At 42.6% G+C, this 23,838-nt stretch overlaps 1 protein-coding gene across 1 annotated transcript; it reads left to right on the top strand.

Annotated features, from left to right (window-relative positions):
- The first annotated feature begins 1,559 nt into the window (after positions 1 to 1,559).
- AKAP3 (A-kinase anchoring protein 3) lies at positions 1,560 to 15,235 on the top strand. The gene is made up of 4 exons (XM_075124497.1): positions 1,560 to 1,658; positions 2,499 to 2,591; positions 6,961 to 9,180; positions 15,038 to 15,235. Exons 2-4 carry the CDS (start codon positions 2,499 to 2,501, stop codon positions 15,191 to 15,193), a joined length of 2,469 nt encoding a protein of 822 aa, XP_074980598.1. The 5' UTR covers positions 1,560 to 1,658; the 3' UTR covers positions 15,194 to 15,235.
- Positions 15,236 to 23,838: the final 8,603 nt, after the last annotated feature.

The following is a 23,838-nucleotide window of genomic DNA, read 5'->3' as shown; positions in this document are numbered from 1 at the left end:
TAGTAAATAAATGGAAATAATCAAGCTTCTTTTTTCTCTAATCTTTCAGCTATATTAATCTCAAGTGGTACTTGTAGTAGTAGACACAACATATTCAGAGCCGTGTAATTTTTAATTTGACGATTCATCATTCCCGTAACCACATGTTTATGTACTCTGTGTCAAGCTTGATCTAAATTCTGTAGCACTCTAGTGCAGCAGACTGGAAATTCTGTGGCCATCTTCAGATTCCTTGAATGTATTTGGTTTATTGAATGAAATACGAAAGAATGGGATGTTCCAAGGGGATTTACACACATGCTTAACTTTACACACTGAGTAAATCCACTGAAGTCAGCCAGACTACTCCCAGCATGTAAAGTTAAGCACATGCTTAAGTCTTTGCAAGACAAGGGCCTAAGGGAGTTATGAGCCTAAATCATTCCAAGCCATAATGAATAATACCAACAATACACTGCCTTTGTGTTAATTTGGTATTTAATTTATTTTGTTTCCTCATAAATTTTACTGTGATGCAGAATTTTGTATTGAAAGTGGAAACCATTAGAGGGCTTGTCTAAACAAATAGTGCATGACAAGCTGAAGTGTAAATCTACAGTGCACTAGCCTACCACACACTAACTGTCCGTGTGGACCCTGCTACCACGTACTGAAAGTTTTCTCGTGCAGGTTGATCTCCCTCTGTTTCAAAGCAGAGTAGATCCTAGCACACTTTTAGTGCGCAGCAGCAGGGTCCACACAGACGTGAGTGCACAGCACCCTAGGGCACTGTAGATTTACACCCCAGTTTGCTGTATGATAACTGTTCATCAGGATGAGCCCTCAGAAAAATTCAGGGGTAAGCGAGAAATTTTTTGGAAATTTTGGAAATTGGGTAGGGGGCAGTTGAGGCTTTTGGCAGCTGACAAGGTGTTGGAGGCAGTTAACGTTTGAAATAAGCACATTAGTTGGATGTGAAAATGATCAGCAATGTAATAGTGAACAATGTTGATAGTGAACTTTGCATAATTAGATTTCTAAATTAACACATCTCTCAGAGCTGTGGTTTCAGGATGTGTGGAGACTGACACTGTAGAAGGACATGACTGTGCCACTGTACACACTGTTCAAATCGGAAAGCTGTCTTCACAAGCATAAGGGCTAGTGCTCTGGAGCATAATGCTGCAGCAAGTCCACAGCTCCAGAGTACATGGGACCTTGACCATACCCAATTAATTATTATTTACATCTGAACCATTACTGTATTATTTGGCAGTTTTTCCAGCCATGCTACTTGTTGCTGCTTTTTTTTTTTTAAACTGCAGCATAAACAGTATTTGAAAGGTCAGAGAGTTTAATTTTCTTTCCCCCCCCCTCAGATTTTATTTCTGGCATCCAATGGGGCTTTAAATAGCTGACACTGCTGCAGTATGATGTTTTTAATGTTCTCAGGTATATGGTGTTATTTCTAGTCACAAAGAGTTTTGCAGGCTGGATGGAAAACAGGAATTTGATGCGACCACTTTACAAAGATGTCTTAAAAACAGAATTTTTTCTACTCCCTTTATAGGTTCTGATTTTATATGGCTGCCTATGGGAGCAATTCTCAGAAACTGTGAGGACAAATCACAATTTTTCCAGAGACTTTCCTTGGGTCTCAGAACGTGTCCTAGAAAACGGTGAGTTCATTCATTCTGTTTGAACCTTATTTTCATTAAAACTCAGCTCTGAAAATTTTGGGAGAAGTGTCTTGAAGACAATGATTAGATTAGGACTTTCTGCTCTTTGTGAGCATTTGTGTAGTATATTCAGTTGTCTGGATTTTCAAAATTTGAAGTCTTCCCTTACACAATCATGATTCTGTTTTCTGGCAATTGTATCCTTTGTCAGGCTGGGGTTTTTTAAAGAACCTAAGGGAGCTAGGTGCCCAACTCTCACTGAATTGCCTTTGAAAATCCCAATTACAGTATACAACTCTCAATGCCTGTCAAAATCCATTGTGTCACACCTGCATTCCCCTCTGCAAAATTGTGCTTAAAGGGACATTGCTATCTTGAGATTTTGATTTCTAGCTGAAAATGTATCTTCTGAAATGTTGGATAACACCTAAAGTTTCTATAGCTAAAATAATTTAGTGTGGGCAAAGAATTGTCTTTGTTTTTTCTTCAGTTTATTGCTAGCATTATCTTCTACAGCATGGTAGGGCATAGGTGCTGGAATTAGGAGTGTGGGGGGTGCTTCAGCACCCCCTAGCTCGAAGTGGTTTCCATTATATACAGGGTTTACAGTTTGGTTCAATTGCTCTCAGCACCCCCACTATACAAATTGTTCCAGCACCTCTGCAGTAGGGTACTGCTCTGAGACTATCTCTGGAATGGTGAAGGGTCATGTGGTATCAAGACACCCCATTTTGGATATCTCTACTGTAGATCATCACTGATTGGCTCCAGCGTTGTACACATTCCTTCCCCTTTCTTATCTGTGCTTCTGATTTTGGTTTTCTTTCTACTTCATCACAGATGACTGATAACATTGACTGGTTACAGAGCCAAAATGCACTCTGTAAAGTGGATCGCTATACTCCAGGAGGCGAAGAAGAACAGAACTGGACAGTAAGAAATGTGTTGGGTTTTTTTAATTATTGTATAAACCTATTTTCATAAAAAGAACAATCTGGAAAAATAACCAACAAAAATACCATACAGAGCATGAAAAGTGATTTGTCTCTGTATGGATATATTAAAGAAAGATAAATGTTTTTCCCAATGAATTTGTTAGTAAACAGGGCTCTGTACATTGCAATTAGATTTTCAGTCATGTAATCAAAGATGCCACTTTTATATTATATTGCACTGTTATATTACAAGTTTGGATTCATTTGAATGGTTTTATGCTATATGTTTCATACCTTGGAATTAGCAAGGTCCTTGTCTCTCACATATGGTAGTTACTGGTCCCTTACAGTAAGGGATTTACTCTCCAAATGAGAGGAATCAATGTTCAGCTCCATATATCGTAAATAATGTAAGGTTACCATTTGGGAAAATGGGATCTAGAATTTTTTCATTGATATAGACATTACCTTATCTTCCAAAGTAAAATATTGCATATTTTTTCTTAGGCCAATTAAGGTTTCACTAACAGCGTGGGTGTTGGTTTAATCTCAATGAAAAGTCGGTTGCTGAATGTTCATAATTAATCATCTTGCTGATAAATTTGGTTATAGATCATATACTAGAAGAAAACGTAGGGTATGATGGCACTTTCTCGCTCTGGGTGAATAGTGAGGAAATTTATTCACAAACGTTGTCCTGAGATCAAACAAGAATTTACTTTTAACTTTGTTCACCTCCCTTTTTATTAGCTCTTTGCAAACATTCATCCAAGCAGAATTTGTTCATACAAAAGTTCCCCAAAAGCAGTATTTCTGACCAGAACCATAGATTTGTTTAATACATTTGTCAAATAAGTTATTAGCTGTGATTTGTTTATCCAGGTCTTGTACCCAGAATGTTGTGACGGCACCAGCAGCTGTTATTAGAAATACCAACAATGTGTTTTAGGTTGCTAATGTATGGTAAAGATTATGGATAAGATAAGAGGTATGTATTGTGACGTTCCCCTGGTGTTATCTGGACTGGTGATCTGCTAGTCACTCCAATCCTCGACTCTGGGAGCCAGCCTTACCCTGCTCTGCTGTGAGAACCCCCACTCCTGGGCTGTTCACACACAGCCTCTAGCACGTAAGCTGCTCCAAGCTATGTGAGTGAGCACTTTTGGCCAGCCACTGCTTGGATTGTGCAACCTATTGACAATAGTCAATATCTCCGGTCCCAGACACGACCCAAGGAACCTGTCTTGCAGTATCCAGTTGTGCCCACTGGGCACTGCAATCTTATATGAGTTTGTCAATTTAACAAAGAAATTGCTATGTGCCAGGCTTGTTATCCCAAGGGGAGTCTCTGACACACTTCAAACCAAACGCACTGCTTCAGGTAGAATAAACAAACAAATTTATGAACTACAAAAGATAGATTTTAAGTGATTATAAGTCAAACCACAACAAGTCAGATTTGGTCAAATTAAATAAAAGCAAAACACATTCTAAACTGATCTTAACAATTTCAGTGCCCTTACAAACTTAGATGCTTCTCACCACAGGCTGGCTGGTTGCTCTTCAGCCAGGCTCTCCCCTTTGATCAGCACTTCAGTCGCTTGGTGGTGGTGTCTGTAGATGGAGGTGGAAGAGAGAGAGCATGGCAAATGTCTCTTCCTTTTATCATGTTCTTTCTTCCCTCTTGGCTTTCCCCCCCAACCACCCCGCCTTCAGAGTCAGGTGAGCATTACCTCATTGTAGTCCCAAACTGACAAAGGGAAGGGGGGTGGCTCACTTGAGAGTCCAACAGATCATTTGTTGTTGCCCAGGCCAGTGTCCTTTGTTCCTGTGAGGCTGGGCTGGGTTTGTCCCATACCTGCCCTGATGAGATGTGAACTGCCCCTCTGCTCCTGGAGAGTTTTGCCTGGGCTTGTTTTAAGCCAAAAGGACACATTTTCAGCCTCATAACTATTTACATGAAATTACAACCTATAACATTACTATAACAACAATGCTCAGTGCATCATGGTGCTTCCGAAGACACCCAACATGACAAACTTTGCATTAGATACCACACAATCATATTATAAGAATGAACATGGGGTTGCAGGGTGTTCCTCCGCGGTACAGAACATCACATATACCATCTTCAAATTATGTGAATTTGATTATGATTATGATAGTTGTTCTTAAAGTAAAGGCACTGAGAGAGTTGTTGATAGGTGCAGTGTATAAAGTGAAAGAATACCTACAATTATTATTTAGGGCTAAATTGTGCTCTTTTACATCCAAAGTAACTCCACCAGAGTCAATGGGCCAGATTCTGCTTTCAACTATATCTGTGTGAGTCCAGACTAAATCCACTGAATTTATCAGTTACTCTGGATTTATACCAGTATGACTTAGGAGCTGCATTTCCTGGGTGGAATCTCTTACAAACTTTATTTGGGTAAGGTTGGCAGTATCAGGCCCATACAAAGCCTGTAGCAACATTCAGAACCAGAACTCAAGAATCCTGACTGAAGCTGTGAGATTCATGTTGGTTTTCGTTTGCCTGGTTCATACCAATTTTCTGTGGATTCAGATTAATGTAGTTGTGCACACTGAGTTTTGATGACAGTTTTGGGTTTATCTGACTCCCAGATAATGATGGCAGTAAAGAGCAGTGTGAAACTAGCAAAGGTTTGTAAAGTTCTCTGTAATGCCAATAGGTTTAATAGGTTTCAGTTTGTGATAGTGCTGTCTGTTCACCCGTCTGTGTCTCTCTCTAGTAGTGGAGGCCTGTTGGTCCTGATGTAGCTGAGATTGTGTCATGGACTGACACTCTGGAGTTCTTTTGTGTAGGTGACATTGTGGGACTGAAGTCTGCTGTTGTCCAGGCTTGAGGGGTTTATTGGATCTAAGCATTACATCCCTTCTCGCACCCAATCATGCAGTCAAGATAAAATACATTATGCATCCCAAAGAGATGTCCTTTTGCTATAATACAAGGATGAGATGACCATTAGTTATATATCTTCTGGCATCTGTACACTACACATAGACATAGTGAGTCACATCCATGATGATAAAAATTTAGAATGCACACACAATAGAACAGCTGCAGCATTGAGGCAGATACATTAATTAAACCGTCATTTCCCCCATCAGGTTCTCATCATTACTAGAGATTTAAGCATGTTAAAATTACTGGACAAAATTATTAATTACTAATTTATTTATTTATTATTGTTGTAAAGTGAACAGCAGCAAGAGTACAGCTGCTATATATTTCTTTCTTTCTTGATGTGGGGGGCGGGGGTGGGAGCAGGTGGGGGGAAGCCATCAGATCCACATCAAGCTCCTCCTTTGAAGCTGAGGGGATATCCAGATGGTCTAATGGGATAGTTACATGGCTATTCATTACGGCTGTGATTGTTCTATTCCTCTCCGTCAAAGTGCTTTAAGAGGGAAAAAATAGTTAAACAATCCCTGTGCTGCAGACAGCTCCTAGATAGATGACAGCAATGCTGGTGGAGCTGTGATGAGAGCACTAGCCCTTCAGCTTCACAAATACAGGCCTCTAACTGGCAATAGCAGTAAGAGCCTTTTCATGAGAGGGAGCTAGCTAAAAGAAGATAACATCAGATAGATACACAAAGAAAGTACCTTTCAGAGGGACAATGGAAATAAGATTAAATTTACTAAACCTCGTTCCTTTGTTGCTGTTCTCAGATAACAAGTAAACTCATCCTCAGTGCTGGAAGGGTAAAGCAAAGAGCAGTCTCTGATCTTTAAAAGACAATGTATTTCTTGGAGAATCAGGTGAATGATATATGTCATTTGGATCCTTGGTTTGTTCATTCACAAGAGATTAAACTCAGATGTATCTATATCTTTTTGCTTCTCTCTCCACGGTTGTTAAAACATCCAGTTTGTACATCCATTCATTAGTCCTTGTTATTTACATTTTTCTCTACTATGTAACCCTTACAGAAGAAAGAGGCCAGACTACATGCTAGTGTAGGACCTGATCCAACTTCCACTGAAGTCAGTGAGAGTCTTACTATTCACATCAATGGGTGCATCTACACAAGAAGAGTTAGTGTCCATGTTGCAGCTGCACTAGTGCTAAGCCACCAGTACAGAACAGGGTTTCATGCCATGATAGTAAAAATGTCATCATGTCTGCACTAACACTTACATTGGTTCTACCACGGGTTGAGCTGCAACAGTGCTAGCAATTGCTATAATATAGGTATTGATTTTTCTGGCATAGGCAAGGCTGATGAGAATTGCATTAGGTTTTTATAGAATGCCTTGGACTGAGCAAGGTCTTTGTACCAAGGGAATATGAATATTGGGAAATAAACCATTGTAAATTTGTGATTTGTTTCAATCCTTAGACTGATTCAGCAAAATTTTTCAAACAAGCTGCATCCGATCCACTCAAAGTCTTGAGCTGGCTCCGAAAAGATCTCGAAAGATGTGCACTTGGAATCCAGGATGTGCTGAAGTCTACCAGTAAACAAAAGGCTTGTGAGAACTCAAGGGAACCATCAATAGGTGGGCAGAGCATCCAAATGCGCAATGCACCCTCACCAGGTGGTTTCAGTGTCTATGATGAGCAGTTTAGCATGGATGTTAGATCCAACAGTGGGTCACCCGATTTTCATATGGAGATGAAAGCAACCTCAAGTCAAAAGGAACCAAAGGACATAGAAGGTCAGCTAACTTCTGCAGATACCAAGCAAGGTGTGGATGAAGTCTCTTTTTATGTTAACAGACTCTCTAACCTTGTCATTGCAATGGCACGTAAAGAGATTAATGACAAGACAGATGGCACTGATAAGTGTATACACAAGTCACTTTTCGCCTCTCTTGGGGAACCAGGTCACAAGTCTACTGGAGTAGGCACAAATGAAGGCAAAAATAATCCATCCGAGAATTCAACTCATATTACCATGAAGGAAACCAAATATGAAGAGAATCCATCTTCCAAGAAGAAAACATTTTTTTATAAAGAAGTAGATGAACAATCTTCAGTCAGAAATGAGCAGAGTAATGAAAGAAGGTCAGCACACAGTGAGAACAGATCATGTCATCATAAAAAACGCTTTGGCCCAGATGAATTTACGAATACTTTAAGCAAAGGGATTCTGGTTTATGCCAATAATGTGGTTTCAGATATGATGGTCTCAGTTATGAAGACCATGAAAGTTGAAGTGAATGACTCAAGCATAGCTTGTGTGGTGCTGAAAAAGGTGATACTAAAGCACTCCAAGGAGGTAGTTTCAGACTTAATAGATTCCTGTATGAAAAATTTACACAATGTTACAGGGACACTCATGACTGACTCAGATTTTGTTTCTGCAGTTAAGCGGAGCCTATTCAGTCAAGGAAGTCATAAGGCTGCAGAAATAGTACAAGCAATGCTAAATCGTTTACATTCTACCTTAATAGTGCAAAAACCAGCAGGGGATAAGTCCCAGTCTCAAAGCCTTGCATATGCATCTGTAAAGACGGGTTCACGAGCAGCAGATGCAAAGGCTCAGAACTTGAGGTTTTCAGCAACAAAAACTGAAACAGTTACCAAAGAGAAAGAAAAAGAAACTACCTGTGCAGAAACAGTAGGTAACCACATAATTAAGCATGGGCTTACTCTATGGCATCAAAACCAACAAAAATGCAACAGATGCTCGAAGTCTCAGCCTTCAGCAAGGGAAGCTGAATCTAAACCTCCAGAAAATCCACACTGGAGTTCAGAAATTCAGAACATGACCAAAACATCCGGAGATGCATGGGCAAAAGATCTGATTGTGACTGCACTATTGTTGATACAGTATCATCTAATCCAACAGGAGAATGCAGGCAAGGGCACGGCTGAAGGGGGCAAAACTAACAAAGCAGGTACCACTTCATTTGGATTCCTCTCGCATGAGTCCCATGAAAAAGGTGGTTGCAGTAGTTTCAGACCATCTTCAGCAAAAGATCAGGATGCATCAAAGCAAAGTGATGAATCAGGTTCCCAGAAGTCAGAAGTTCAAAAGCGGAACCCTGAAAATGACATGTCCAGTGTCATATTAATGCTCATCCGAAAATTAATAAATGAAACTGGTTGCAAAATAGAAGGCCAGCAAGGAAATTCCATGATAGATGAAACAAACAGGAATCCTGGCAAAACCTCTGAGGGACATGCCTTTTCAGAAGTTGAACAGTCCTGTGAAGAGGCTATATCTGGACTGACAAAAATGATTACTGATCAGTTTGACATAAGTGGAAAAGAGGGGGGCAGCGGGCAATTTGTTGACAGTTTGGTGGATACAGTGACAAAGTTGTGTCTTATGATAGCCAAATACAGCAACCCAGAGTCTGCTCTAGCAGAGATAGGGGACAAGGAAGATGGCACAGGATCTGTGGATTCCAAGGGCACAGGAACCGCTGAGGCTGGGCTTGGATCAGGTGAAGACAGTGCATCCGGTCGCAAAGTGGTAGTGATGAATCAGAATCCTTCCGAGAGCTTACATAACAAACAGCTCCAAGCACTCCTCCAGTGGGTAGCAGCCTCTCAGACAAATGTGCCTGTATTGTATTTCTTGGATGAGGATGATGAGTTTCTGAAAAAGGTAAGCAATGAAGTAATTGGGTAATGGGCAGGGACTTTAGGGCATGGTGGGATTTAGGTTCTTTCTTCAGTTTTTTGCTATCTTGTGGTGTAAAGCTTTTGTTCTAAGGAAAACTTAATTTCTGGCCTTTTCTCTTACTAAAATAGTACTCATCATGTTAATGATGGTGCTATTGCCTTTATAAAATAACAACATCATAAACATTAGAGGTGGAAAAAGCTATTATGCCATCTACTCCATCCCCCTCCAGTGAAGAATTGTTCTCTATGGCGCACTCTCCACTACTTTGAGTCTAGTTTTACATGACCCAAGTGATTTTACTTCCACCACTTCCCTTAGTTCCACAGATTAATAATCATAGAATATCAGGGTTGGAAGGGACCTCAGGAGGTCATCTAGTCCAACCCCCTGCTCAAAGCAGGACCAATCCCCCATTTTTGCCCCAGATCCCTAAATGGCCCCCTCAAGGATTGAACTCACAACCCTGGGTTTAGCAGGCCAATGCTCAAACCACTGAGCTATCCTTCCCCCCTGCTTCATAGAATATCAGGGTTGGAAGGGACCTCAGGAGGTCATCTAGTCCAACCCCCTGCTCAAAGCAGGACCAATCCCCAATTTTTGCCCGGATCCCTAAATGGCCCCCTCAAGGATTGAACTCACAACCCTGGGTTTAGCAGGCCAATGCTCAAACCACTGAGCTATCCCTCCCCCCCATATTAAGAACTTTTTCATGATATTCCGTTGTATGATACATTTTATGAAACTGACCTCTGCAAAGCACTTTGAGATCCACTGATGAAAAGCGCTATATAAGAATTGATAATTATTATCATCATCATTACTATTATTTATTATATAGGGACACTTGTCAATTTCAAAGTTACATATTGTGGACAATCAGATTTCTTTTCCTAAATTACTAACCTTAGTTTATTAATAGTAAAAAATTTTAAAATGCAAATTACTTTTCACTACATGTGATTTGTTTACCTTTTATATTTCTTTCACTTAGAAAGTCCATTTGTCTGGTTTTCAGCTGGACAGTCCTGGTTTTCTAAAGTAGTGTCCCCTGTACAATAGTGATTTAGACCTGGACTGGTTTTGTTTGGTATTTTCATGTAAAGTCAGTGGACACACAGAGGTTGCCAATTTTCAAAGCACGTCAACCCGCCCCCACTGACATGACCTCGCACACACCATGCGTGCAAGGTAATGTCGGCAGGGATGGGATGATGGGCTTTGAAAAATGGCATCCTTTGTGTAGCGTGACCTTTTGCACACTAAGCAAGGTCACACTGACGGTGGCAGGTACACTCTGTTCCCAGAAGTACTGGAGTATCCAATATTCTGCGGACGCGGCAGTAGCCACCCTACTCTCATCTTGGACAATGAAGATCAGTTTTAGTGTTACTTATAGTAGATTTCATTTTCAGGTTGCTGCAATTTGCTCTATATACATAGGAAGTTTAAGAACAAAGAAATGGAAACATTCATGTTGGTCTTAGGTTTTATAGGCTTGTCTTTACAAAATCTAAATTATGGGTCAATTTTGAGTTGACAGTGCCACTTTAATGTCATAGCTCTACTAAGTTTTACCCCTTTGTATTATCTTAAATAATTCTTCTCTCCCCTTGGTGTTTTTACCCTTCAAATATCTGAGGACTTTAATCAAGTCCCCTCAGAACTGTTACTTAGCCAGGGTATAAGTAATTAGGTTTTTTTCAGTCTGTCCTCATAAATCAATCTCTCCATTCCCCTAGTCATTTGTTATTCCCCTCTATATTTCCTCCAATTTGTTAGTATTACAGAGGCATTGCTAGCTAGCTAAAGCTTTATTTAGATTTATATATTTTCATTTAAAGCAAGAAGAAATATCTTCCATTTCACACTTTAATAATTGAATTTAGTTTCCAATTTTATACACCAATTCTTACTAGGCTAATTGAATTGTTTATATATTTTAATAAATGTTCTGACTTCATCAGAAGAAGCATTTCTTTTAGCTTTGCCCTGACAGTCTCACCATTTTTGTCTCCCCCTAGCTAAAAACACACAGTCCCCAAAACCACAAGACTTCAAACACATCCAATAGTATCTCTGATGTACCACTGTTCAAATTTTAAATTACAATTTTAAAATTATTCCCCTTATTTGGCTTAATCAATTTGATCTACTCCAAGGAAAGTTGCTGGAAATGTCAATTTCTGCCAGCTGCTTCAGTTCTTCAGTGCTGGCAGCCTGCCACCCTGACTCGGTTGCTGTATTGAGGCCAAAAGGCACTCTAGCCCTGCTGGGGAAAGTGGCAGGCCTAATTAACAAAAAGGTCACATCTCCAGAGTTCCTTTTATAACAAACCAACATTCTCCCTCCTAGGGCTTTTTTTCCCCAGTCTTTCTTCAGGTAGCAAAGAGTTCTCCACAGACAATCTTGTGGCAAAGTTCAGAGTGAACTAACTTTTCCTCCCTGTGGTTATATTTCCAAAATAAAATCCAAACAGACATTGCTTCCCTTTGCCTGGGAGAGATTCTCAGCTCTTCTTGCTCCCTTCAGGTCTTGAGGCAAGGCTGGGTTTATGTAGTATCAAGTATCTTGATCTGAGAGTAAACAAAGAAAAATCTGCATTGGTCTCTAGACTTCAGATAGGCTACCTTAGATTCTACCAAGGCTCTAGCCTGCCTATTCCCAGGGCAGTTCATAGAGCTCATCCAGGCAGTCAGTCTAACCGAATGTAGGTTAGAAGATTTAGTGATGGAATCCAGCACTTTAGTCACCTCCTAGGCAGGGTTGCAGATGAACAAACCAAGCATTTACAAATTGAATACGATAATGTTTTCCCACTCAGCAGGTCAAAGACATTCTACTTTAGTGGACACTGCCAGAGAATATCTGAGAAGCAGACTGACAGAAGACAATGATAGGCACAGATGCTTCAAACCTGGGTTTGAGAGCACATTCAAAATGTTTGTTCATAGCTTTGAAGAGCTTGGGAGGCAAAATTCCCCATAAACTTGCTAGAGTTCACAGCCATCAGGACAGCTCTCAAATCCTGTCTCCTACAGATCAAAGGACTGCCAGTGCAGATTCTCTCATACATTCTGTTTATGATGTAGTACCTGGACAAACAAAGGGGAGATTTGTTCTCTCTGTTGAGACAGGGGGCAATCCTTGGGAGTAGTTAATCCAGAATGAAATTTCTTCATCTGCTCTGCAGCTGACAAATATAAGAACCCTCCACAATAGCCAAACATGTTGATCATCACAAGTGATCACATAAACCATTAGTGGCTTGTCCAATATTTGCTAGGTGATGTCATCTGGACAGGAGCAGGCCTAAGTTATTTAGAATGTTGAATATATATTTAGCCTTTGGAGAAAATTCTACAGATCAAATTATCTTGACTGAAAAGTTGGCCAAATTGATAAGACATCATGCCTCCAGATGAATCTAGTCATGCTATAGACTACCTAATATTCCTGTGCTGGAACATCTCAGAGCTTTATCAGGTAGGGGATAGTGGCTTTAATAGCATGTATCACAATATGCCCTTGTCTGAAATTAATAGGACTGCTACGTGGAGTTCGGTTCACACCATTGAGAATCACTATTCTCTCAACACCACATCAAGAGCAGATACTGGGTTTGGAAGATCGGTGCTTCATGTAATGTTCAGCTAATAGCGTTCCACAGTCCACCTCCTCAGGGAGGTCACTGCCTCCTAACTTCTTACAGTGGGGCTTTATGGAAGCAGTGTCATGAAGGAGAAAAGTCAGTTATTTACCAATAGTAAATTTTGTTCTCTGAATGTACTGGCTCCATATAGCCACACTGTCCCCGCTTCCCCACTCTTAATATGTCTTGTTACAGAGCCCACCTACAAATAGGGCTTCTGGATATAGACAAGAACTGAAGGATGGTTAGAAAGGATGGGATATCTATGACCTTGTTCTGTGGACTGTTGGAAGTGGGGGAATTGTGCACCCTCCCTAACTGCCAGCTACTGCTCAAATATAGTTCCATGGTCGCATGTCTAGGCATTTGACTCCTGCATTGTGGCTCTGTGAAAGCCATACGGTCAGAGAAGAGGAGTTATTATGGGTAAGTGACCCCTTTTTTCAAGGGGTGTAAATACACATAAATAGATGAAATTAAGAAAAAGAAAATACAGCATTTCCTGACAGACAAGTCTAATTAAACTGTGGAATAGTCTCCCAATGGAAGGGTTGGAAGCCTATTGCTAGGGACATTTAAAACTAGACTGAAGAAAGTCTGGATAATTGATTACTGGGAACAAGCTGGCACTGAGGAATGGATTCTCTGAGGTCAATAGTACTAAGTCTGTCAGGTTGTATTTCTATAATTTGAGTAAAAACCCTAGGATTGGAATGTTTTTGCATTTTTTTTATTTTGTAGAAGAGAGAGTACATAGCCACAAAGCTCAGACATAGATCTAAATCTTTCCAAGTCTTGAAAACTTAGGGCCTGATCCAAAAACAATTGAGATCAATAAGAGGATTTCCATGGACGTCAGTGGACACTAAACCATGCCCATACTCGCTATGAACTGGCTAAAGATATAGAAGGCAAGAAATTCTGAGTGAATGCGTATGAACACACACGTCCTAACATTTACTTCCCAAATTCTGCTCCATTCTGCCTTGTGCTCTTCAAACAGTGGGTGTTCTTAAATGCCATATGTGCTCTGATACCTCAGCATGGTGGAATAATAGCCTTCCATGTTGATTATGATTTCCAGTCATGTTTCATTTTAGTAAGATACCCTCTCTGTATCAACCTTGCTTTCTGGCATTTGATTTTCTCCCCACTCCCTTCAATGTTTTAATTAAAAAAATGATTAAAACAAAACATTTTTCTCTGAAAGTGCCTACAGTTTTTTTGTCACTATGGTATTTAGCTGTAGTCTGCTGTATAATTACACATTTATAAATTTAAAAAAATTGCTTCCATGCCAGATGGTAATGGCTCGCGAGTCAGGATATGTTGTTTAGCATCAATACTATTCTAACTGGTATGGAAGAAAAGCCCTAAACATCTGAAAAGAAGACACTTTTCAAAGTGAAATATATGGCATATTTTCAGTTGCCTTTGTCTGTCTGCATACTAAAACCAATCAGACCCAGGATGACTTAAATGCAGCCAGGTACTCAGAACCTGTTGCCAGAAGTCTTTTCATTTTCTTCTTCTGTGGCCCAACAATGCCTATTCTCCTTGGCTCCCAGTACACAACTTGATTTCCTTTTTAATAAATAACAGACACAAAAAGTAGTGCCAAATTGTTTTCTACAGAGATAGAAGCCAAGGAACAATGTATGCCTTTCTTGAACCATAATGCTATTAAGTTATCACTGGACACTACAGCCCACACATTTGCATTTTGGGCCAAACCTTGATCACCTTATGCACTTAGTCTCATTCAAGACAATGGGACTGCTCAAATGAGTTAGGAAAGTAGGGGGGGTTGCAACAAAGTAGCCACTGATGAAGATTTTTCTGATATTCAACCTAAATTTTCCCTTTGTAAACCTTAACCCATTTCTTCTAGTTATTACGCCTTTGTATTTAACACTAAGTAAGTCTCTCCCTTTTGGATTTTGAAGAGGATTATCTTGTCCCTATTTACAAATGACCTAGCCAGACTAGCTATTTGGCTCTTTTAATTATTCCTCATAGGTCAGCCTCCTGCAGCACCTGGGAATTACTGGGCTTGTACACCTAAGAGCATAGAATGGAAGTAGGTGAAAGAGAAGTACTTCAACACCCTTGCCTCTCATTTCTCCCTTTTAAAATATCCCATTTATGGTGTATCATACTTGTGTTTTGCTTCTGTTTATTTCACAGCTTCAACAACTGTCATCAATAGCAGTGGAGAAGGGGTACAGCGTGGGGGAAGTCATACAAGCAGTGCTGAAGTATGAGAAAGAAAAACAACTGGGCGAGGCCCTGGGAAATTTTGTTCGGTTGCCAGTGCTGGACTGGCTGCTTAATAACCTGTGAGCAGAGGCATCTCCTCTCTCTTCCTCCCCAGCAGTGCTTCGTTTCCAGCCAAGCACCTATTACAACTCCAACATATCAGACTCAACTATCCACCACTGATTTGTAGGATACGATATTATCAGTTATTCTGACTCCTGCTGGACAAGCATATAAATAAAACAAAACAAATAACTAATGAAGTCTGGTTGGAAAAGTTAATTATATTATGTCCCTTTTAGTTGTCTCTGTCAATTGAATTTTACACCTTGTGGCCTTCGATGGCTGCTGAAATTCTCTCTCTTCCCATGCATCTTTTTTAAGCACAGTCTGGTCTAGGGGAGGAGGATTTAAGCTCTTTAACAAGACTTTTTACTGTATTTGGGGCCAGGTTTGAACAGTGCAGGATAGTTCATAGGCTTGATTCACTCATGCCAGCCAGATTCAGTTTGCATCCTTCTGTGTCCCCAGGGACAACTGCTCTTGAGTGGAGGTGATCCATCAGGGAAAGGCAGCTTTAAATTCCTTGGTCATCCTTCTCTCTGCCCAGAAGTTGCAATGAATAAATGTCTCTCTTATGCATCTTGGCCACTTCTAGTCCCCCAGCCAGTGCTGCACACTTTTGTGGTTGTGGCTGTCAGCTCAGGGTCCCTCAACAAAGGCGGGGTTTGACGGTGTAAGACATGCATCTTGGGGTGTATAATAGTCATCTTAGGGCATGGGGGGTATATACAAACTTACTATACACTAGTAAGTATATACTATTACATTTGAAAAATTGTGGAGAGCTGGGGGAAAGCATGTAGTGGGATATCACAGGGACTGGATGTTAGGTCTGGTCTTATGTAACATCTTCACTCGTGATCTGGAAGAAGGACCAATTCACAGATGAGGATAATAGGAAAGAGTCAAAATACCACTGAGGGCAGAGAATGGGACCTAAAGCAATTAGAAATATGGGCAGAAACTAGTATATGAAAAGAATTTAGAAAAATGCAGGACAGCAGCAGGAAAATAATCTGAAACACAACTATTCAATGGGAAATAGAATCCAGGAAATCAGTGCTGAAAGAGACCTAGGGATGATAATGAAGAGCAAACTAGATGAGAATTTACAGTACAATAAAGCGGCAGTAGGGTTAATACTGTGTTGTGGTGTGTATGTAGAGGCATCATGTCAAGGTGCAGGGACACAATAGTCCTTGATTGTACAACTCCAGAACAACTACACCTAGAACAGGACATTCAGTTCCAGGAATCAGTTTACCCAGAAAGGCACTGATAAATTGGAGGAAGTTTAGGGAGTTTTGGGGGGAATTGGTTTATGAGAAAAGACTAAAATAGTTACATATATTACTCCTGCTGGAATCTGCACTCATTGCATAATGCAGAATTTGAGCAGAATTAATGTTCCCCAAAGAATTTTATTTTTTCACGTAGAATTTGTGATTTCCACCAAAAAGCTTCTTTTTTCCAGCTGGGGCTCGGATTGTCAGCTGCATGTGGCTGGGGTTCCTGCCGCAAGGATGACAGCAGGAGCCCCAGCCATGCGGGGCTGACAGTGGAAGCCCCAGAAGTGTGTGATTATATTGTGTTATTTTGGACAAATAAATTATGTAGAATTTTAAAATACTATAATTTTTTATTTTTTTTTCTTAGAATCATAGAATATCAGGGTTGGAAGGGACCTCAGGAGGTCATCTAGTCCAACCCCCTGCTCAAAGCAGGACCAATCCCCAATTAAATCATCCCAGCCAGGGCTTTGTCAAGCCTGACCTTAAAAACTTCTAAGGAAGGAGATTCTACCACCTCCTTAGGTAACGCATTCCAGTGTTTCACCACCCTCCTAGTGAAAAAGTTTTTCCTAATATCCAACCTAAACCTCCCGCACTGCAACTTGAGACCATTACTCCTTGTCCTGTCCTCTTCTACCACTGAGAATAGTCTAGAACCATCCTCTCTGGAACCACCTCTCAGGTAGTTGAAAGCAGCTATCAAATCCCCCCTCATTCTTCTCTTCTGCAGACTAAACAATCCCAGTTCCCTCAGCCTCTCCTCATAAGTCATGTGTTCCAGACCCCTAATCATTTTTGTTGCCCTTCGCTGGACTCTCTCCAATTTATCCACATCCTTCTTGTAGTGTGGGGCCCAAAACTGGACACAGTACTCCAGATGAGGCCTCACCAATGTCGAATAGAGGGAGACGATCACATCCCTCCATCTGCTCGCTATGCCCCTACTTATACATCCCAAAATGCCATTGGCCTTCTTGGCAACAAGGGCACACTGCTGACTCATATCCTGTATATTCTGCTGACTCATATCCAGTTTCTCGTCCATTGTCACCCCTAGGTCCTTTTCCGCAGAACTGCTGCCTAGCCATTCAGTCCCTAGTCTGTAGCTGTGCATTGGGTTCTTCCGTCCTAAGTGCAGGACCCTGCACTTACCTTATTGAACCTCATCAGATTTCTTTTGGCCCAATCCTCCAATTTGTCTAGGTCCCTCTGTATCCTATCCCTGCCCTCCAACGTATCTACCACTCCTCCCAGTTTAGTATCATCCGCAAATTTGCTGAGAGTGCAATCCACACCATCCTCCAGATCATTTATGAAGATATTGAACAAAACCGGCCCCAGGACCGACCCCTGGGGCACTCCACTTGACACCGGCTGCCAACTAGACATGGAGCCATTGATCACTACCCGTTGAGCCCAACAATCTAGCCAACTTTCTACCCACCTGATAGTGCATTCATCCAGCCCACACTTCTTTAACTTGCTGACAAGAATACTGTGGGAGACCGTGTCAAAAGCTTTGCTAAAGTCAAGAAACAATACATCCACTGCTTTCCCTTCATCCACAGAACCAGTAATCTCATCATAGAAGGCGATTAGATTAGTCAGGCATGACCTTCCCTTGGTGAATCCATGCTGGCTGTTCCTGATCACTTTCCTCTCATGTAAGTGCTTCAGGATTGATTCTTTGAGGACCTGCTCCATGATTTTTCCGGGGACTGAGGTGAGGCTGACTGGCCTGTAGTTTCCAGGATCCTCCTTCTTCCCTTTTTTAAAGATGGGCACTACATTAGCCTTTTTCCAGTCATCTGGGACTTCCCCCGTTCGCCACGAGTTTTCAAAGATAATGGCCAATGGCTCTGCAATCACAGCCGCCAATTCCTTTAGCACTCTCAGATGCAACTCGTCCGGCCCCATGGACTTGTGCACGTCCAGCTTTTCTAAATAGTCCCTAAATTTTGGTGCAGAATTCCCCCAGGAGTAATATATTTAGTCTCATTAAGAAATGACTAAAGGGGGATCTGATAACAGCCTCCATATATATGACAGCTGTAAATGTCAAGGTGGGAAAGGAATATATTTACAAGAGTATAAGTAAGAATAAGAATAATGGGATGAACTTAAGTATTGATAAGGGGTCTGTGACATCCCCCAGGGTACGATCTGGACTGTTGGATCGTTGTGCCGCCTTAACGATCCAGTCTGGTGTGCACTATGCCCTGCTTTGCTGTGTGAGCTGCCACTCTGCCCACTCACACCAGCCTCTAGCATGCAAGTCACTCCCAGACAAATACCAGCATGCTATGCCCAGCCACTCTTTAATTACACTCAGAGGGCACCGGCATATCCCTAGTCCAACCATTGCACACCAGAAATGTGTGCTTTACACTGCACAAGACCACCTTGATTAGAGTAAGCTCATTAATTAGTTTGTCCATCAAAGGGTATGAATATGTACCAGCCTTTGTAACTTGAGTAGATTCCCCAAACTTAAATCAAAAACGCACTGGCATAGCTAAAACATTAAAATAAATTTATTAACTACAGAAAGACAGATTTTAGGAGACTATAAGTGATATAGGCATAGAAGATTATCACTGGTTACCAAAAAAAAAAAAAAAAGATAAAAACCACAACCTGTTTCTTAAACTTTACCAGGTTAACTCAAATTTCAAGCAGTAAGGGTTATCTTACCCAAAAGCCTGTAGCAATCTGTGCTAACGGGAAATTTTTCCAGTTAAGACAACTCCCCCCCAGTTCAATAATGTTTTTCTCTTTCAAACAATGTTGTTGCCTTCAGCATAGGTGGGGGAGGAGAGGTGGTCTGATGATGTCACTGTCCCTTATTTTATATTCTCCTCCAGGTGCTGGAAAAATCCTTGCTGTGTCATGGGGTTAGGCAGACCTATTGCCTACATCCTCTGCATTCAGTCCTTCATATGAATTGCAAATTCTTGATTACACCCTTTGTGTGCGTAAGGCTTGACATGTAAGGCTTGTGTTCACAGTTCCTAATGAATAGGGGACCGCAAACGGGAGTTTGTGGGAGGGAGACATAATATAATCATTATGGTTAGGAAGGGGACCTCAATGCCAGTGTCAACGCTGCTCCTGGCTGTTTAAAAAAGCCGGTGCTCCGCGAACCAGCTGAGCGGCGGGGAACCAGCTGAGCAGCGGGGGACAGCAGAGTGGCAAACAGCAGGAGTTTGCCTGGGATCTGTGTTGGTGAGTATCTGGGTATCTGAGTGTGTGTTTGGTGAGAGGATTGGAGTATCTGTAGGGAGGGCAGCTTGAAAGTTTGAGCGAGTGCTTGATTGGTTGGCTGAAAAGGGCAGGAGTTGGGAGTGTTTTGTTTCAGGTGAGCCTGGCTGTTTAAAAAAGCTGGTGCTCCGCGAACCAGCTGAGCGGCGGGGGACAGCAGAGCAGCAAACAGCAGGAGTTTGCCTGGGAGTTCGCCTGGGGTGAGCCCACTGAGGCTTACACCCTAATGACTTCTCTGAGTAATTACTGCATCTCCTGAGGAAGCTCATAGTAGGACAGTAATATGGATGGGGAGTGTTCAGCTGTTGTGACCTGCACTGGATGTGCCATGTTTGTCTTTCTTCCACAGGACAGAAGTGACTTTGTGTGTACAAAGTGCAAGCTGGTCTCCATATTGGAAGAGAAGGTTCAAGGTCTGGAGCAACAGGTATCAACCCTGCGTTGCATAAGAGAAACTGAAGATTTCCTGGACAGACGGCATTGCATAAGAGAAACTGAAGATTTCCTGGACAGACGTCAGGATATGCTTCTACAGGCTGGCTAACCTAGTGAGGAGGGCTTTAAACTAGGTTCACCAGGGGAAGGAAACCAAAGCACTGAGGTAGGTGAGGAAGTGGGATACCAGGAGGAAGCACGAACAGGAGCGAGTGAGAGGGGAGGGCTCCTGCCTCATACTGAGAACGATGGGCCATCAGCGGGTTATCTCAAGTGCCTATACACAAATGCACAAAGCCTGGGAAACAAGCAGGGAGAACTGGAGGTCCTGGCAAAGTCAGGGAATTATGATGTGATTGGAATAACAGAGACTTGGTGGGATAACTCGCATGACTGGAGTACTGTCATGGATGGGTATAAACTGTTCAGGAAGGACAGGGAGCCCAGAAAAGGTGGGGGAGTTGCACTGTATGTAAGGGAGCAGTATGACTGCTCAGAGCTCAAGTATGAAACTGCAGAGAAACCTGAGAGTCTCTGGATTAAGTTTAGAAGTGTGAGCAACAAGGGTGATGTCGTGGTGGGAGTCTGCTATAGACCACCGGACCAGGGGGATGAGGTGGACGAGACTTTCTTCCGGCAACTCACAGAAGCTACTAGATCGCACACCCTGGTTCTCATGGGCGACTTCAATCATCCTGATATCTGCTGGGAGAGCAATACAGCGGTGCACAGACAATCCAGGAAGTTTTTGGAAACTGTAGGGGACAATTTCCTGGTGCAAGTACTGGAGGAACCAACTAGGGGCGGAGCTCTTCTTGACCTGCTGCTCACAAACCAGGAAGAATTAGTAGGGGAAGCAAAAGTGGATGGGAACCTGGGAGGCAGTGACCATGAGATGGTCGAGTTCCGGATCCTGACACAAGGAAGAAAGGACAGCAGCATAATACGGACCCTAGACTTCAGAAAAGCAGACTTTGACTCCCTCAGGGAACTGATGGGCAAGATCCCCTGGGAGAATAACATGAGGGGGAAAGGAGTCCAGGATAGCTGGCTGTATTTTAAAGAATCCTTATTGAGGTTACAGGGACAAACCATCCCGATGTGTAGAAAGAATAGTAAATATGGCAGGCGACCAGCTTGGCTTAACAGTGAAATCCTTGCTGATCTTAAACACAAAAAAGAAGTTTACAAGAAGTGGAAGATTGGACAAATGACCAGGGATGAGTATATAAATATTGCTCGGGCATTTAGGAATGAAATCAGGATGGCTAAATCACACCTGGAGTTGCAGCTAGCGAGGGATGTTAAGAGTAACAAGAAGGATTTCTTCAGGTATGTTGGCAACAAGAAGAAAGCCAAGGAAAGTGTGGGCCCCTTACTGAATGAGGGAGGCAACCTAGTGACAGAGGATGTGGAAAAAGCTAATGTACTCAATGCTTTTTTTGCCTCTGTCTTCACGAACAAGGTCAGCTCCCAGATCACTGCACTGGGCAGCACAGCATGGGGAGGAGATGGCCAGCCCTCTGTGAAGGAAGAAGTGGTTCGGGACTATTTAGAAAAACTGGACGTGCACAAGTCCATGGGGCCGGATGCATTGCATCCGAGAGTGCTAAAGGAATTGGCGGATGTGATTGCAGAGCCATTGGCCATTATCTTTGAAAACTCATGGCAATCGGGGGAAGTCCCGGAAGATTGGAAAAAGGCTAATGTAGTGCCAATCTTTAAAAAAGGGAAGAAGGAGAATCCTGGGAACTACAGGCCAGTCAGCCTCACCTCAGCCCCCGGAAAAATCATGGAGCAGGACCTCAAGGAATCAATTCTGAAGCACTTAGACGAGAGGAAAGTGATCAGAAACAGTCAGCATGGATTCACCAAGGGAAAGTCATGCCTGACTAATCTAATTAATCTAATACTGTCTCCCACAGTATTCTTGTCAGCAAATTAAAGAAGTATGGGCTGGATGGATGCACTACAAGGTGGGTAGAAAGTTGGCTAGATTGTCGGGCTCAACAGGTAGTGATCAATGGCTCCATGTCTAGTTGGCAGCTGGTATCTAGCGGAGTGCCCCAAGGATCGGTCCTGGGGCCGGTTTTGTTCAATATCTTCATTAATGATCTGGAGGATGGTGTGGATTGAACCCTCAAGCAAGTTTGCGGATGACACTAAACTGTGAGGAGTGGTAGATACGCTGGAGGGTAGGGATAGGATACAGAGGGACATAGACAAATTGGAGGATTGGGCCAAAAGAAATCTGATGAGGTTCAACAAGGACAAGTGCAGAGTCCTGCACTTAGGACGGAAGAATCCCATGCACCGCTACAGACTAGGGACCAAATGGCTAGGCAGCAATTCTGCAGAAAAGGACCTAGGGGTGACAGTGGACGAGAAGCTGGATATGAGTCACAAGTGTGCCGTTGTTGCCAAGAAGGCCAGTGGCATTTTGGGGTGTATAAGTAGGGGCATTGCCAGCAGATCGAGGGACGTGATCGTTCCCCTCTATTCGACACTGGTGAGGCCTCATCTGGAGTACTGTGTCCAGTTTTGGGCCCCGCACTACAAGAAGGATGTGGAGAAATTGGAGAGAGTCCAGTGAAGGGCAACAAAAATGATTAGGGGTCTGGAACACATGACTTATGAGGAGAGGCTGAGGGAACTGGGATTGTTTAGTCTATGGAAGAGAAGAATGAGGGGGGATTTGATAGCTGCTTTTAACTACCTGAAAGGTGGATCCCAAGAGGATGGATCTAGACTATTCTCGGAGATAGCAGATGCCAGGAAAAGGAGTAATGGTCTCAAGTTGCAGTGGGGGAGATTTAGGTTGGATATTAGGAAAATCTTTTTTACTAGGAGGGTGGTGAAACACTGGAATGCGTTACCTAGGGAGGTGGTGGAATCCCCTTCCTTAGAAGTTTTTAAGGTCAGGCTTGACAAAGCCCTGGCTGGGATGATTTAGTTGGGATTGGTCCTGCTCCGGGCAGGGGGGTGGACTAGATGGCCTCCAGAGGTCCCTTCCAACTCTGTTATTCTATGATTCTATGATTCCTGTCTCTTCCACCTGCGCCTGTATTGAGACAGACAACCTAACCATGGATGCCTCTACCCAGATCCTGGGCTGGACTTGCAGAGACTGTGGCCTGAATTTCCCACTCACAGAAAGTCAGGCTGGCAGGGACCATCCAGTGTGAGAGGTGCCTGCTGGTGGAATCTCTCAGGAAGCATGTGGGAGAGCTACAGGAGGAGGTGACTAGGCTGAGGAGCATCCATGAGAGTATTCATATGGAGACATCCAAGGCTGAGGAGGCTATCCAGCTACAGAGGATTGCTGTCACACCACTGGGGAAGGAGGATATGGCTCAATCACAGGGAGGACACTGGCTGCTGGTTACTTCTGGCTGCAGGCAGTGCTCCACCCCTACTCCCAACCCGCCCACCATGGTGATGGAAAACCATTATGCTGCCCTGGTAACGAGCGATGAGGAATCACCCCCAAAGGTGGAGGAGGAGAAGCCATGGCTGGGAGGATCGCAGCCACCATTCCCAGGAGGAAACGTAGGGTAGTGGTGGTTGGTGACTCTCTTCTGAGTCATCCTGGGAGGTACGCTGTCTGCCAGGGGCCCGTATCCAAGACGTTACAGAGGGATTGTCAAGGATCATCCAGCCTCTGACTACTACCCCATG

Source organism: Caretta caretta, chromosome 1 (assembly GCF_965140235.1).
Source record: "Caretta caretta isolate rCarCar2 chromosome 1, rCarCar1.hap1, whole genome shotgun sequence".
NCBI lineage: Eukaryota > Metazoa > Chordata > Testudines > Cheloniidae > Caretta > Caretta caretta.
The sequence above is the reverse complement of the archived record's forward strand: the minus strand, read 5'-3'. Positions and strand labels throughout refer to the sequence as shown.

Bases quoted from the DNA above. Each gene is read 5' to 3' on its own strand.
- AKAP3 (XM_075124497.1), top strand. From the start codon at position 2,499: ATGACTGATAACATTGACTGGTTACAGAGCCAAAATGCACTCTGTAAA. The intron at 2,592-6,960 runs GTAAGAAATGTG...TTCAATCCTTAG, and splicing joins AAGAAGAACAGAACTGGACA to ACTGATTCAGCAAAATTTTT. The intron at 9,181-15,037 runs GTAAGCAATGAA...TTTATTTCACAG, and splicing joins ATGATGAGTTTCTGAAAAAG to CTTCAACAACTGTCATCAAT.